Below are 16363 nucleotides of genomic sequence, written 5' to 3' on the forward strand. Positions count from 1 at the left end.
ATGGAAAGTTCATCAGGCACCCGCAAAGATGGGCGCAAATGGAGCTTGAACCTCCATGTCCAGAGGGCAGGTGAGTTGGGGGTGAGCGAGCCGCCCCAGTGTTCCCACCTCAGAGGTGCTGGTCCCCTGTGCAATGGAGCTGCACCCCCACCTCGGGCGGGGCGGGGAGGGTGATACATTCTCTTGCTTGGCCAAGTCTGTCACCTCCCATTGCAAAGGCCCCACCTCACCAAATTTTTCTTGAGACCCAAATACTTCCTGTTCCTTTAGGGAGGGAAAAGGGGCCTCTTCTGGGAGAATCTTTGCTGCTAATAGGTCTAGCAGACCTTGGCTGGAAACATGATCTTACCATGGAAACATGGTCCAGGGTGAGGGACCATTTCCCCCGCACCCTGGCAATCCACCACGTTAGTCAGACCTGGCTATGAAGTTGGGCTGGGGGGCTGGAGAGCCAGGCTGAGTTGAATGTTCTTCTTGTTCTCTCTCTCACCAATCTCTGTGCACTCAGAAAGCTCTCATCGGAGACAGATATTTTAAAAAGCACTTCCTCTATTCATAGCTCATTATTCAGGATAAAAGGCATGCAAGATGCAAAGCTAGACACACCCAGAGGGTGGAGGGGAGGTGGGCCATTTGTATTCACACGTTTTGTGTGGCTCTAACGCCAGCCTCTGGACCACCTTGCCGATCATCTGTGCTGCCGACCACAAGGGGGGGAGGTTTGCTAGGCCAGGATTTGCCCAGTGCTAACCCACTCCCTAATGCGGAGACAAGGCAACGCTGACCTCCCAAGGGTTGGGAGGGGATAGGGGAGCCTGGGGTCAGGATAGCAGAACAGCAGGGTGGTCTAGATATTCAAAAGGCAATCCAGGGTGATTAGCTACTGAATCTTTTATTCCTGGCATTCCTGAATTGCTCGCAGGGGTGGGGTGGTTGTGGTGGAAGCCCTAATATGGTCTGGATCCATGGAGACGATAAGCCTTTGTGGGTACCCAGCCTAGCTTGTAGCCTTGGGTCACGTTCCTGCCCAACTCCCAAGCCACCAATTTTTCTCCAACATCTTAATTCCCTGAAGACCCCTTGGCTCCTGGCAGTGGCTTGACATCCCTCAGGTCTCCCAGGAATGACCTCCAAAAACCTTCACCGGTCTCCACAGGCTCCCCCCCACCTCCGTCTCCCTGGTGTGAAAGTCAAGACTTGAAATTCCAATGGTTTAATTTATTAGTATCCCGCAGCCTGTTAGTTAAACAAACAAATGACTGGTTTGTTTGAAATTTAAGGAGAAGAAGAATTTGTGGCCTGCTAACTTCCCTCCCCCTTAGCTAAAAATGGCCTCCCCACTGGGATACACTTCCGGCATCTGCAGAGCGCAGTCTGGGCCTGGCAGGGAGGTGAGGTGGCAATGAAAAGGAGAGGATATTTATTTGACAAGGGACTGCTACCCCTTTCTTTTAAAATCAAAAATAGGGCAGCCCGGGTGGCTCAGCGGTTTAGGGCCGCCTTCAGCCCAGGGCCTGATCCTGGAGACCTGGGATCGAGTCCCACGTCGGGCTCCCTGCATGGAGCCTGCTTCTCCCTCAGCCTGTGTCTCTGCCTCTCTTTCTCTTTCTCACGAATAAATAAATAAATAAATAAAATCTTTAAAAAAAATCAAAAATAGCCCTTTAATTTTTATTACAAAAGCTAAGTATGTTCCACATAGAAAACTTGGAAAATACACAAAAGCTTGCAGAGAGAAATGAAAGCTGTACATAACCCCCACCACCCAGGGATAGCTCTCTTGGTAAGAGTATATTGTATGTCCTTCCAGACTTTCCAGGCATAACTGCTACCTCTCCATCGCTGCCTGCAACATAGTTTCTTTTTCTTTTTTTTTAAGATTTTATTTATTTATTCATAGAGATGTAGAGAGAGAGAGAGGCAGAGACACAGGCAGAGGGAGAAGCAGGCCCCATGCAGGGAGCCCAACGTGGGACTTGATCCAGGGTCTCCAGGATCACACCCTGGGCTGCAGGCAGCACTAAACTGCTGAGCCACCGGGGCTGCCCCATAGTTTCTTTTTCTGACCACAAAAGCAGTGCATCCTCAACCTTCATATTATTATTATTATTATTATTATTATTATTATTATAGATTCTATTTATTCATGAGAGACACACAGAGGCAGAGACACAGGCAGAGGGAGAAGCAGGCTTCCTGCGGGGAGCCCAATGCAGGACTCCATCCCAGGACCCTGTGATCATGACCGGAGCCGAAGGCAGACACTCAACTACTGAGCTAGCTGTCCTCAACCTTCAAACGACACAAAAATATGGAGACTAAAAGAAAAATCACCCCAGTCACATTCTCCGGAGATGCTGCTGCCACGTTGATGCACTTCCTTTCAGTCTCTTTCACTTAACTGAGAGCAGTCTATCTAGTTTTATGTGTTATTGTGTACACATCCCCATGTCTGTGAATACACATCCAAAACATGATGTGGGCTGGCTGCGTGGTGGTTGTGTGAATGGACCATAATCTATCCTTTTGCTTTTCAGGAGAGACAGGTTTGGGCAAATCTACCCTCATGGACACCTTGTTTAACACCAAGTTTGAGGGGGAGCCAGCCACCCACACACAACCAGGTGTACAGCTCCGGTCCAATACTTACGACCTCCAAGAGAGCAACGTGGGCCTAAAGCTCACAATTGTTAGCACGGTGGGCTTTGGGGACCAGATCAACAAGGAGGACAGGTAAGGAGGGTGATGGGGTGTGGAGGCTGGTGGGAGGCTGCAGGGAGGAGCTCACCATGGAATCCTGCGACCTCTTCCCAAAATGGCCCATGCAGGCCACAGACACTTCCACCCAGGGTCCCTGTTTACCTCACACACTTTGACAAAGAAAGGTGTCTTTCCAATATACACAGGTGAGGTCTCCATTCCATTTGGCAGACACGTATTGAACTCCTGCCTTGTGCCAGGTGCAGCCATACCCTGTCAAGCTAAAAAGGAATAACTTTGTCTCAGCCTTTGAGGTGCTCACAGGAAAGACCAGTCTTGAACAAATAAGTTCCATCAAGTGTGATATGCTTTGGAAAGGACAGGGTACGAAGAGGTAAAGGACAAGTCACCATGAAAACATGAAGGAGGGAACAGTCAGTTCCACATGGGGAGCTCAGGGAGGCCTTCACAGAGGAAGTGCCTCCGCAGCTGGCCCTTGAAGGAAGAACTTTTTTGCCACACAAAGGGGAGGGAAGGGAAGTCTAGGTGGGGGGGGGGTAATGCTTGTACAAAGGCAAAGAAGTGTGGAACGTTATGGCATATTCCAGGGATCTGGCGCTTGCTCTGTTTGGCTAGCTCAAAGGCAGATTTGCTGTGGAACTGATGAAGCTAAGGCTTTAGGGCCCTCACTTGAATGGGCCCTTCCAAGGTCCGGTAACTAATTTTTAGCCATAATGTTGTGTTGTCTTTTGGAGGGCCCTTCTAATTGTATGAGCTTAAGGTCCCACAGTACCTGTGTCTTCCCCTGGGCTGGTGCTTGGCGTGAGCTAGAGCAAAGGAGGGGGAGATGAGCCTGAAGAGGGAAGCAGGGGTCAGATCATGGGGGAATTTCTAGAATGTCAGACATGGAGCCATTGAGAGGTTTTCTGAAGTGGAATGAGAGTCTCAGGGAGCCTGGGGGCTTAGTCAGTTAGGCTTCTGCCTTTGGCTCAGGTCATGATCCCGGGGTCCTGGGATGGAGCCCCACATCAGGCTCCCTGCTTCTCCCTCTCCCTCTGCTACTTCCATGGCTTCTGCGCTCTCTCAAATAAAAAAAAAAATCTTAAAAAAAAAAAGAATGAGATAGTCTGGCCTTGAAGTTTCTTTGGAAGGGGGTGGAGAGCTGGAAGACTAATTCGGAGACTATTGGACCAATTAGATGCAGGCCAGCGGTAACACAGGTGCAAGGTAGGAAAGAGGAGGAGGCAGATTTGGTAAACACTGAGTAGATGGAATCAATGGGACTCCGCAGACACTTGGTGTGGGATTGTGAAGGCAAAAGAAGAATCTGGAATGAGGCCCAGATATCTGGCTTTGGAGGGTGGACAAATGGTGGCGGCATTCAGGAGGGGAATTAATATCAGAGAGCCAGTTTCTAAAAGACTCAGCTGTGTTTTAGACCTGTTGAGGCTGAGCTGTCTGCGGACTACCGAGACACCTGATGACCTTTTGTGGCGGGCAGCTGGATATACCGGGTTAGAGATCAGCAGCAGGCCTGCCCTGGAAATATGGATTTGGATGATCAAGGTACAGGTGCTATGTTCCAACCGCAGACGCATGTAGCATCACCCAGGGATCAGAGTGGAGCGTGGTGAACACTGGGCTAAAGACAAAGTTTAGGATGTTAAGTCAGCAGATGGAGGAAAAGAAATCCTGGAAAGAGACTGAGCAGGAATATGCGGAGGGGTAGGAGGAGGGACTGCAAGCGGGTGGGGGTGGCTTGAGAATGGAGTGGGAGTGGGGGGAGTGGCTCAGAGGAGGGAATGTGTTGAGGGCTGGGGTCAGGGAGGGGGTCCAGGCACCATGTGCATTTAACTAGATGTCACATGGTTATTACACGTGCCCATCTCAGAAAAGGCCATTCAACATTTTGAGCAGTGTCTGCTCATCCTTTGAGGATTCTCTGGCTTCCTAGATAAACTGGATCCCAAATTCTCCTGTTTCTCTCCCTTGAAGCTCCAACAGCCATACTCATTTCCTTATAATGAATAAATATATTTAGCTTCTTAATAATTGAACTGAATTTTGTTTTTCATTTGAAATTCTAGACGGACACCTCTGCTTTTTATAGCCTTGCTTATTATGCTAATTTTGTTTGGTTGAGAATAAATTGGACCCTGGGGAAAGGGGATGGATATTTGGGGTCATCTCAGCCACGGACTGCTCAGGATCTTTTCAATTAGATTTCTCACAATTCTCGGCAACATACATTTGACATATTTGACATTGGAAACTGCTTTGGTAATGATGGTTTGGGAGGACCGAACTGATCTGGCCCCTTAGAGGCCAATCTACTTCCATTACATTTGTAATATCCTTATTGTTTTTCCTGATTATAAACAAGATGCATATTAATACAAAATCAAATAATACAAACTCGAATAAGTAGAAATGAAAAGCCTCTCGAAATTGGGCCTGAGAGCAGGAATGGAGCAAGCTCCAGGGATTTGTAATAAAAAGCAGTGTTTTCTCCGTACTGGCAGGATCATTTGGGCATAGATCTGTCAGTGCAGCTGCATGGAAGCAGAGCACCAGAATGCGATACTTTCCCCAGGGTTCATGGTCAACTAAGAAAAGGAGAGATGAAGGCCATATTCTAGGGGAAGCCACTATTTCAAAGATGCGGGAGCAAAAGGAACTCAAGAGGGAGACCCAGGGCAGGCTGGAAAGAGGCATGCTTAGGAACTTAGGCTTCAGTCTCAGACTGACCTGGGTTCAAATCCCATTGCCACCTACTAGCCCGGTGATGTTGGACCAGCGTTTTGTGCCTCTCTCAGCCTCTTGGTAACTAGTGTTGTGGCTGGTCTGGCCCTTGTGGTTCTTGCAAGACGCGGTCAGCAATAACCATCAGGGTACCAAAAAGTTTTATTATTCACAGGTCCGGGAAAGCACAGGGCACACCTGGGACCACATGGTGAGGTCACAGGGTAGAGAAAGAGAGAGAGGGCATGGGTCTGGGGTTCTGTTTTTATTGAGATGGAGGATTTAGGGCTAGGATTTGGTGGGCTTGCTCTGGGTGGGTGAATTTATTTTTTAAGATTTTATTTACTTATTCATGAGAGACACAGAGAGAGAGAGAGGCAGAGACACAAACAGAGGGAGAAGCATGCTCCATGCAGGGACCCCAGTGTGGGACTCGATCCTGGGACTTGATCCGGGGATTCGGTGCGGGGACTCCAGGATCACGCCGAAGGCACGGCGCTAAACCACTGAGCCACCCGGGAATCCTCTGGTTGGGGGGGGTTAATTTAAAACACAAGAGCGAGAATTTAAGGCAGCAGAAGAGAAAAAAACAAGTGGCCCAAATGGTCACTTAATGGAAATCAATCAAGATTTCTAAAACAAAGGAGCCCTGTGAGGGGTGGTTTGTGGAGGGAGGGCTGACTCTTAACCTTTAGGTAGCTGGCAGTGTATTTATTCCAGATAGTCAGTTGTCTTTGAAGTGGATACCTCAGCGATAAATCTTAAATCAGGCACTTGCATGGCAGAAAAGAAAGACCAACTCTCAGAGTTTACACTATAAGACCCTTAAATTCTCTATGGCTCAGTTTTTTCACCTGTAAAGTGGGGATGACCATAATACTAATATCTACCCTAGAGGGTCACGTGAGGCATACTTGACATGTTTGGCATATTAAAGGCTTCAAGAGTGCTGGGCACAGTGGCACCTGGGTGGCTCAGTTGGTTAAAGCATCTGCCTTCGATTCAGGTCATGATCCCCTGGTCTTGGAATCAAGCCCCTCATCAGGCTCCCTGCTTCACGGGGAGTCTGCTTCTCCCTCTCTACCTCTGTCCCTCCCCTCCACTCGTTTTCTGTCTCTCTCAAATAAATAAATCAAATCTTAAAAAAAAAACAGTGCCTGGCACTAAGTAACTAATGAATAGAAGATATTGTTACGATTATGACTTTCTTTGGTAGAAGAATCGAGGGAGAGTTATACCATGTAGCTTAATGGGGGGAATGACAAATGGAACTGAAAAAAAATATCCTTTGGGTTTGGCAACATGCAAGTCATTAATACACTAAGGAATAATAATTCTAGGGAAGTTGTGGGTGGAAGCTAAGTTGCCATGAGTGAATGGAAGATAAGTTAGTAAAGGCATCAGAATAGCAAAAAGAGCAATAAGTAAAGCGAGACCAAGATCAAATTCCCGTTTATATGGGAATTTGGCATATGTAAGTGAGCAAGGAAAGAATGGACTATTCAAGAAAATGTGCTGGGAAAATAGGCAATCCATTAGGAAAAAAATAAAATGAGACCCTCCCACACAAACACTAGTCACAAAAATAGATTCCAGATGGGTTAAAAACAAATTCTAAAAATATAAGGAGAAAATATAGCAGAATGTTTTTATAGCTTTAGGGGTAGAGAAGGCTTTTCTGATCGTGACACAAAATCCCAAAGCCATATAAGAAAAGATCGACAGATTTAAACTTATTAAGATAAAAAAAACCCTTTGCATATTGAAAGACTAAACAAAAGTAAAAACAAACTATGAATAGAGAGAAAATACTTGCAACTTATATCATAAAGAAAGGATTTTTCTAAAATGTAAAAAGAACTTCTACAATTCAATGTGAAATAAACAGGTAATTGACAGAAGGGGAAATATAAATCGCCAATTAACATATGAACTGATGCTCATCCAATGTCACCAGTGATTAGGGAAGTGCAAAATGAAACAATGGAATATTTTTTATCCATCAGATTTGAAAAATAAGAGATAAAAATATAAATGGCCGTTAATACAGTTCACTTCATTCATGTTGCTGGGAATATAAATTGATACAGATGTTTTAGAGTGCAAATTCGGTGGGACCTATTAAAACTTCAAATGTGAATACCTTATGATCCAGCAGTTCCACTTTTAGGTATACAGCCTAGAGAAACAATTGCACATGTTCATGAAAAACTTACAGAAAGGATGTTCACTGCAGCATTGGATGTGGAATAAAAAAATCTTTAAACAGCTTAAATTTCCATCAGTAGGGCAACTAAATGAGCTATGGTACAGCCATACTATGGCATACATTTGGCAGTTTAAAAGAATGCAGTAGATCTGTGCACACTCACGTGGATGTGTTATCAAGTGAAAATAGAGGTTGCAGAATATACAAAATCATGATGCCAATTGTATAAATCCACCATTCCTTTTTTTTTTAATCCACCATTCCTAATGAAACATCAAACACTCCCCCCCCCCACATAAATGCATAGAAAAAGATCTGCAAGGTGAACCAACAAACTGAAAATAGTAGTTACCTCTGAGAAGGGGAGCATAAGTACATGTATCAGTCACATAATTAAGAATAAACTTTTTTAAAAGAATGAAATTTTTTAAAAGGAAGCAGATAAAGTGGGTGTAGACCGCTCATTTAAAAAGATTTCCTGAACTGGAAAAAAGAGATAAGGCAGTGTCTAGAGGGAGGCAGAGGTCAGGGGTGACTTTTTTTTTCTTTTTTAAGTTTATTTATTTTTTGTAGTAATCTCTACACCCAATGTGGGGCTCGAACTCATGACCCCGAAATCAAGAGTAGCACGCTCTTCCTACTGAGCCAGCCAGGGGCCGTGTTTTTGAGGCTGAGCTGAAGACAGCTTGAACAGGATAAGAAGCTTCAAGGGCAGAGATGAGGAGGAGGCAGATAAAGAGAAAAAGTCCACCACACTTAGTAACCCAGTTGATTTGGGGGATATAGTACAGTTGATAACATTATACTAAATGCCAACTGTGTGTCAGGTACAGGTGCCAGGAATACTAAGAAATAAGGAACTTGTAGTTTAGTGGAAGGGGGTAATACGTAGCATACAAATTCTACATAGTGTAGTAAGTACAGTAACAAAGGCATATGGAGGATGAGAATGGCAAGCGGCACAGCCCAGTCGGGGGATAAGGTGGAGAGGAGGTGCTCAGGAATGGCTGAGCTAAGTCTTGAAATCTTCTAGGATGCGTGCAAGTTAGCCAACTGGCATACCATGGGTATTCAGTACCTAATTGTCCCTAAATGTGGTGGGGAAAATAAAGAAAAAAACCCTCTAAGTTTTTATCTTTCAAGACCAAACGTGTCCATTGAATGTGTTAACTAGGATGCCGAGGGTAGAAAACAGTCTACAATGTGTTGAGGAATGAATGAGAAGGAATGAATGAGTAGATTGTTCTTTCCAAAAAAAAAATTCCCCACTTACCCATTACACATTTATTGAACTTCTGTTTTATGCTAAGCCCTGTGGTAGATGCAAAAGACAAACTCGATTGCTAAGGGAGGAAAAGAAAGGGCAGCAGTTGGGAAGAAATGGGTAGTTGAGGGGGTTGGGTTGAGGAAAGATCTTTCTTTTGAGATGCAGGAAGACTTAAGCATGTTTATAGGTTGAGGAGAAAGAGTCAGTAGGGGGCGAGGAGCTAATAGATGAAGCAAGATTCTCAAAGAGCCTAAAAGGAATGAGAGCTAGTGCACGAAGGACAATGGGCCTTGCACACTATGAGGGGCAGTCAGAAGGCAGTCAGGAAGGGCTGATTCAGTTTTAGAGGAGAGGGGAATCTAGCTGCTGTGAGGCTGATGGCCCAAATTTTGTTGGTAACGTAGGAGGTAAGACCATCTTGTGAGAATGAAGATGTCACGAGTAGGTTTTGGAGCTTGAGGAAAGTAGTGAAAGTTTGGAATGCCCAATGGAGGTGATGGGAAATGCAGCCAATCAAGGTCAAGTAATGGCATTGTCTTGTTGTTCTCTCTGAGGCTGGAGGCCATGGCTTTGGGTGCAAAGACTTTGGTGATGGCCTCTAGCTAATTTGAGCAGCCTCAGTGTAGGAGTGAAGGACAGATCCTGAAATTGATTCATCGCAGCAGTTTGCTGGGCCAGTAGGGTGGTTGGCAGGGGTATCGTGGAGATGAAAGTGTGGCTAAAAGTGGTTCGGGTAATCAGTTAAGGGTTCAGCCAGGGCCGAGAAGGAGATGAGGCCAGCAAGGGGCTGATCACCTGTGAGATAATAAAGAGGTCAAGGTACCTGAGGATTCCATGAGGTGAAAGATCCAGGATGTAAGAGTGTTGGAAAGATGTGAGGCTGTGGCCAGAGAGCGGGAAGTTAGAGGCTGTCTTGGGGGAAGCTGGTCTGGCTCATGGTGAGGTGTGTAGGCGGCTGCAGTAGAGGGAGCCCGAACGTTGTGGAGTTCAGACAATCAGGGAAGAGAGGCTGAAGGTTGATGGGTTGTCTACAAGCACATGGCCGTCACCCAGGATGGGGAGAGAGAGACTGTGGGTCAGGTGCCACCAGGAGAGGATGGAATACGTCTCAGATGAAGAAAAGGTTTTACACTGAGGTAGTGGAGGAACAGTCTGGAAGTGGCACTGGGAAGCTACACGAATGCCCACCCCGCTGACCCCAAGGCACCCAGGTCGTGGGAGAATGAGCAGCCTCCTCCAGAGAGGGCTGCTGCGTAATGAGGTCTTCAGGGTGGTGGTATCCTGGGGGTAGGACAGAGGGGATTAGGTTTCCATTTAGGGCAAAGAAGTAGGCAAGTTCTGTAAAAGGAAGCTGATAGAGGTCAGCGCTGCTTAAACTTTCATCTTGCATTCAAGCATTCAAGCCCCCGAGGCTCTTGAGAAAATGCAGACTCTGATCCTGTAGGTCTGGGTTGGGGACTGGGATTGTGCATTTCCAACAAGCCTCAGGTGGCATCTCTGTGCTGCTGGTCCAAGGACCAGACCCTGAGTGGCAAAACTGTAGGCAGTTGCGTTTATCAGGGTTCTGGGGGTGGTGGTTTCAGAGGTCACAGTGCAAGAGCATGTGAAGCAGGAGAGCTCCAGGGGGAGAGTCCGTGGAGGACAGAGCAGACTCGGGATTCCCGAGGAGGGAAGGAGAGGTGACTGCAGGGAGGGTGATAGACTAAATTAGCTGTCATCATTTTTGGCTTTGTTCCTGCAGACCTGACCTGGTGCTACCTTGGTGCCAATGCCCGAGATGGTTATGCTCAAGCACAGTGTCTGTGACTGGGCTTTGTGAGTTTCTAGCAGGAGTTGGGGGGCTCTGATGGCTGTGTCTGCCCAGAGGACTGGCACATGGGAGAGGGAGGGACCGGGATCACCCTGAGGTGTCTAGGAAGTGTGATTGGGAGGCGGTGACAGCTGCAGCCACCGGAATGAGGGAGACCACTCAGGGATAGGTGTGTGCAATATGTGGAATGACAGCGAAAGATGGTCCAGGATGGAACCTTCGAGACAAGCCAAGATTTGAGGTGAGTGAGAAAGAAGAGTTCTAGAGGTAGGAGATAATGGTGGCAATGAAGTCAGAGGGCAGTGTTTCAAGAAGGAACTGGTCAACAGTGTCTAGAAAGATGACAATTGAAAAGTGCTCACCGAGAGGTAAAATCATTATTTTTCTATAGTAGGACTGTTTAAGAAACCCGAGGTAATCAATCACCTGGAAAACAATTCTAATGAATAACAGTTCGGTTAGGTAGCCAGTTTCAAAATAGGCAGACATGAAGAAAACCAAGGACTTCTTATCAAGCAACAATAACTAACTAGAGAACATTATGGAACAGAAGACCCTGTTCACAGTAAAAACCCCTTACTATATCCTGCCCATAAACCCTATGTGATCTGTCCCCTGCTACCTTGTTTGCTTCATCTTTTACTATTCTTGGGGTTTTTTCCTTTATTTATTTTTTTTTAAGTAGACTCCACACCCAGCATGGAGCCCAACGTGGGGCTTGAACCCATGACTCTGAGATCAAGACCTGAGCTGAGGGACGCCTGGGTGGCTCAGTGGTTGAGCATCTGCCTTCAGGTCAGGGCGTGATCCCGGGGTCCTAGGATCCAGTCCCGCATCAGGCTCCCCATAGGGAGCCTGCGTCTCCCTCTGCCTGTGTCTCTCATGAATGAATGAATGAATGAATGAATGAATGAATAAATAAATAAATAAATAAATAAATAAATAAATAAATAAAATCTTAAAAAAAAAGAAAGACCTGAGCTGAGATCCAGAGTCGGACTGTTAACCAACTGAGCCACCCAGGTGCCCCTCTTCTTGTTTTTAATAAGGAGAAATTCCCACAATATACAATTAACTATTTTAAAGTGAACAATTCAGTGGCACTTAATACTGTGCAAAAGTATTAAGGCTGTGCAACCACCTAGTTCCAAGCATTCTCATCACCCCAAAAGGAAACATTAAACGCTAACTCTCCATTCTCTCCGCTCATTCCATGGTAACCACGATTCTATTTTCTTTCTTGATGACTGACTATTGTAGGCACCTCATGTAAGTGGAATCATACAACATTCGACCTTTTGTGTCTGATTTCTTTCACTTGAAAGGTGTTTTCGAGGTTCACCCCCCCCCCCCCGGGCAGCATGCATCAGACTTGTCTTCCTTTTAGAGACTGAATAATATTCCATTGTATGGATCTCCCAACTTTTGTTTAGCCAGTCATCAGTTGATGGCCATTGGGTTGTTTTCATCTTTTGGCAATTGTGAGTACTTCATTGTTCTTCCTTCCTGCACTACTAGCTCCCAGCTCCCTTGCCTTCTTTCTTTTTTTTTAATATTAAAGTTTTTTTTGGTAATTTGAGAGACAGAGAGAGCAGGGGCAGGGCGAGGGGGCAGAGGGAGAGGGAGCAGACCCCCGCTGATCAGAGAGCCCAATGTGATGCTCAATCTCAGGACCTTGGGATCATGACCTGAGCCAAAGGCAGATGCTCAACCACTGAGCCATCCAGGTGCCCCCCTTGCCTTCTTTTTATGGCAAATCTCCTCAAGCTCTTTTCTGCCTCTGGACCATTACTTTTGTTATTCCTCTCTGGAATGCTCTTCTCCCAAATTCGCCCATGGCTCTCTTATTCCCATCCATGCAGCTCAAAGATCACATTGTCTGGGAAGCCTTCCCAGTCACTTTTTAAAAAAAGATTTTATTTATTCATGAGAGACACACACACAGACGGGGAGAGACACAGGCAGAGGGAGAAGCAGGCTCCCTGCAAGGAGGCTGATGTGGGACTCGATCCCAGACCCTGGGATCACGCCCTGAGTCAAAGGCAGACACCCAACTGCTGAGCCACCCAGGCGTCCCCCTGCCCCGTCACTCTTTATCCCTGTTATTGAAAGGAATAAGATGTAGTGTCCAGACCATGAATTCTTTGTGCTTTTGGCCTCTTTAGCAATCTAGTGAGGCCTATGGACCTCATTCTTAGATTTTAAATGCCTAAAACATGCCAGTTATACTAAAAATACAGTTCCCAAAATATTTTCAAATTGTTATTTAGTAATCCATGTCCTTCTTTATTAGTTCCTGAAATAATACGTATGTGTGCAGCTCTAATAACTATCATAATTTAGAAGTCGTGTAAGTATAACTGCTATTTTGAGATATTTGCAACAACTTGTGATTGGAAGCAAAAATATCAGTGATTTCTATTGCCTGTGAAATCACAGGTACTGCTTAAAATTACTATAGATTGTTACCCATGTTTGTACCTGAAGGAACCACTGAGAGCGCTTAGTGAAGAAGATTTTTTTTTCCTATCCAACTTTGTGGATCCTATGAATTCTTTCCATTGGAAGTCTTCTTCCCTTGGAAGTCTGGAGCCCTGGTTAAGAGCTCCTGCCCTAAAACATGAAAGCCAAACAGTAGTGACGAGGAGGGGTGGATCATGTTGAAGCTGTTTTTTTTTTTTTTTAAAGACTATTTTGTACCTGCTTCTCTCTCTCTCTGTGTGTGTGTGTGTGTGTGTGTGTGTGTGTGTGTGACTATCATAAATAAATAAAAAATTTTTAAAGAAAGACTATTTTGGAAAAAAAGAGCACATGCACGCCAGTGGGGGTTGCGGCAGAGGGAGAGGGAGAATCACTTTTTTTTTTAAGATTATTTATTTATTCATGAGAGGCAGAGACATAGGCAGAGGGAGAAGCAGACTCCCTGCAGGGAGTCCAACGTGGGACTCGATTCCAAGGCCCCGGGATCATGACCTGAGCCGAAGGCAGATGCTCAACCACTGAGTCACCCAGGCATCCCGAGGGAAAATCTCAAGCAGACTCCCCGCTGAGTGAGGAGCCCACAGCAGGGCTCAATCTCATGACCCTGAATCACGACCTGAACAGAAACCAAGAGTCAGATGCTTGATGGAGTGAGCCACCCAGGCGCTCCTTGGGACTGGGTTTTGTAGCAGATGGAAGAGATTGTAGGAGGCTGGGGAGTAATGAGCTAGAAGGAAGCTGCCCTCCCCACCCCTCCATGGAACTTGGGTGTGAGAGATGGAGAAATTTCCAGCTGAGAAGGTCTATGAAGGAAGGCAGGTCTTTGACGGAGGAGAATCAGGTGTCACCTAGGAGAAGGAAACATTTGTGCAGAGCCTACCTATGGGAGTAAGGTTTATCATAGACTGGAGGCAGAAACCATACTGTATTCCAGACTACAACAGAGTGGGGCGGAGACCATACTATATTCCAGATGACCACACTGGTCACCAATGATACACAGATGAGTAAGACAGAGATGAATCAGCCATTATGATTAGTCTAAACCAAATGCTGTGGGTTGATTGGCTGGTTTGGCTGGTCTGATCCAGGCACCTCTTCCAAGACCTCTAAGAGCCTGGCAGCAGTAGAAAGATAGGCCCAGTATCACTAGATACTGGGATGGGCTGGGGTGGGGGTGGTGGGGAGGGTGAGAAAAAGCTCAGAATGCACCTTTTTTCCCCTCCTTTGGTTCCTTTTGCAGACCAAAAAAAAAAAAAAATGAAGTAAGAGAAGCTATGTAATGGAGGAAAAAAAAGAAGCAGTGCCATGATTAGATAGTTTAAATGAGCCAATCATCTGAAAATTAATTAGATAAGTCTAAGGGATGCATCCCCCAGCCTTGCTCCTAATTCTTCAGGAACCTTCTAAGGATCTCTACAACCAAGAGTTTCTTGGATGCTGTTACCCTTCAGAATGATGTTTGGCTCAGATCAAAAGAAGCAAAAAAAGATTTTATTTTTAGATTCTTCTCTGGGGCTCCAGAGATACCTTGCACCTGGATCTCTCCTCTGTCTGTAGCTCTCAGAATCTAGAATTTGGTGATTCTTTTTTTTTTTTTAAGCTATTTTCCCTTCTCGACCACGGGGATCTTTCAAAAAAGGCTCAGGTTGGGGGCTGCTGCAGGTGGGAAGACTTGGCTGGGCCCAGCTCCCTTTGATGGTGTTTCCATCTGGCAGTGGTAGCTGCAAGCTCACTGCCCCAGGGTTGGATAACAAACCTCCTCTGGCTTGAAGGGAGGAAGCCCTGGACAGCAAGGCAGTGGGCAGAGGGGGAGAGGCCGAGCTGAAGCCCAGCTGACCTAGTTAGAGCAGAAGGAAGCTGCAGGGGTGGCAGGAATGGCCGGGGAGAGAAGAGAGAAGCTTCCCAGGACAGGGAGGAGCGGAGGACTGGCTCTTGTTTAAGACGCCCTGGCAAGAATCTGGGTCATAAAGGGGACCTGGCCTGGAGACTCAGTGAGCTGGGGTTGGGAGGGAGTGGGGGTTGGGGTGGGAAGACTCTTTACCAAATGTTGTCCACATGCTTAGATTTTAAAGTCACACTCTTGGGGGAAATGAGAACGAGAAAAATATGTGGATCTTAGGGGAGCTATGTGGGCTGTGCCGTAAACCCAGCAAGACAGAGCAGCACCCGGAGCATTCTGACCAGATGCCCCAGCGTTGGGTCAAGGAGACGTCCTGGCCACCACTGTGTAGCCGGCTCCCATGCTAGGCACTGGGGTGAGACTCATGAAGCACAGACGTGGAACCAGTCCACCCACAGACGCTGCCAGTGGGTTCTACATGGCATTGGGGCCCCACACAGTGTAGACAAGTGCCCTCCATGGTCTCTGCCCCTCAGAGGGATGCAGTCTATCTGAGGGAACAGCAATCCTGGTAAAACCAGAGGAAGCGATCCAATAGCATAATTATTATTTTTTATGCTCTGGGGTCGCGGTAGGGATTTCTGGCAGAAATGGGGAAGTGGGGAAGGCTGTATGGAAGAGGAGGTGGACATTCCATGACCCCGAGGTCTGGGAGGGCAGGATTGGGATGAGAGGGGAGATGTGGGCATTCCAGAGCCAAGGTCTCCTGCCCACTGGCAGCAACTGTGGGTGGGCGGCCCTTCGAAGGGAGATGGAGGAACCCAGCTGGAGGGGAAAGTCAGGTTACCAAGGGCATTTTAAACTTTGGAAAGGGACTGTCTCCAAACCCGGGGTTTTGGAAGCTGTCAGGCCATTTCCTTGCTCTCCCCCTCCCCGCCCCGCATCCCACCCCCAGCTACAAGCCCATCGTAGAATTCATCGACGCCCAGTTCGAAGCCTACCTGCAGGAGGAGCTGAAGATCCGCAGGGTACTGCACACCTACCACGACTCCCGAATCCACGCCTGCTTGTACTTCATCGCCCCCACGGGCCATTCCCTGAAGTCTCTGGACCTGGTGACCATGAAGAAGCTGGATAGTAAGGTGCGCAGCAGGGGCGAGGGCCGGCGGGAGGCTGGGCACACCGGAATCACTCTTACTGATCTCTCTTGCCACATATGTGCCGGGTTCCAGGAGACAATTTGTGGCCTCATCCTCTCCTTCATTCCCTGTCCCTCCAGAAAGATGGTGGTATTTAAAAAAATATTTATTT

At 46.8% G+C, this 16363-nt stretch overlaps 1 protein-coding gene across 4 annotated transcripts in view; it reads left to right on the plus strand.

The window, feature by feature from the left end:
- The window catches only part of SEPTIN6 (septin 6), a 67226-nt gene that overhangs the window by 22692 nt on the left and 28171 nt on the right, over nt 1–16363 (plus strand). For all 4 annotated transcript variants that reach the window (XM_077889321.1, XM_077889322.1, XM_077889323.1 and 1 more), the window contains exons 3-4: nt 2538–2733; nt 16008–16194. In XM_077889321.1, coding sequence (XP_077745447.1) covers nt 2538–2733; nt 16008–16194 — 383 coding nt within the window. The remainder of the gene's footprint in view (nt 1–2537; nt 2734–16007; nt 16195–16363) is intronic.

Source organism: Canis aureus, chromosome X (assembly GCF_053574225.1).
Source record: "Canis aureus isolate CA01 chromosome X, VMU_Caureus_v.1.0, whole genome shotgun sequence".
Classification (NCBI taxonomy): Eukaryota; Metazoa; Chordata; class Mammalia; order Carnivora; family Canidae; genus Canis; species Canis aureus.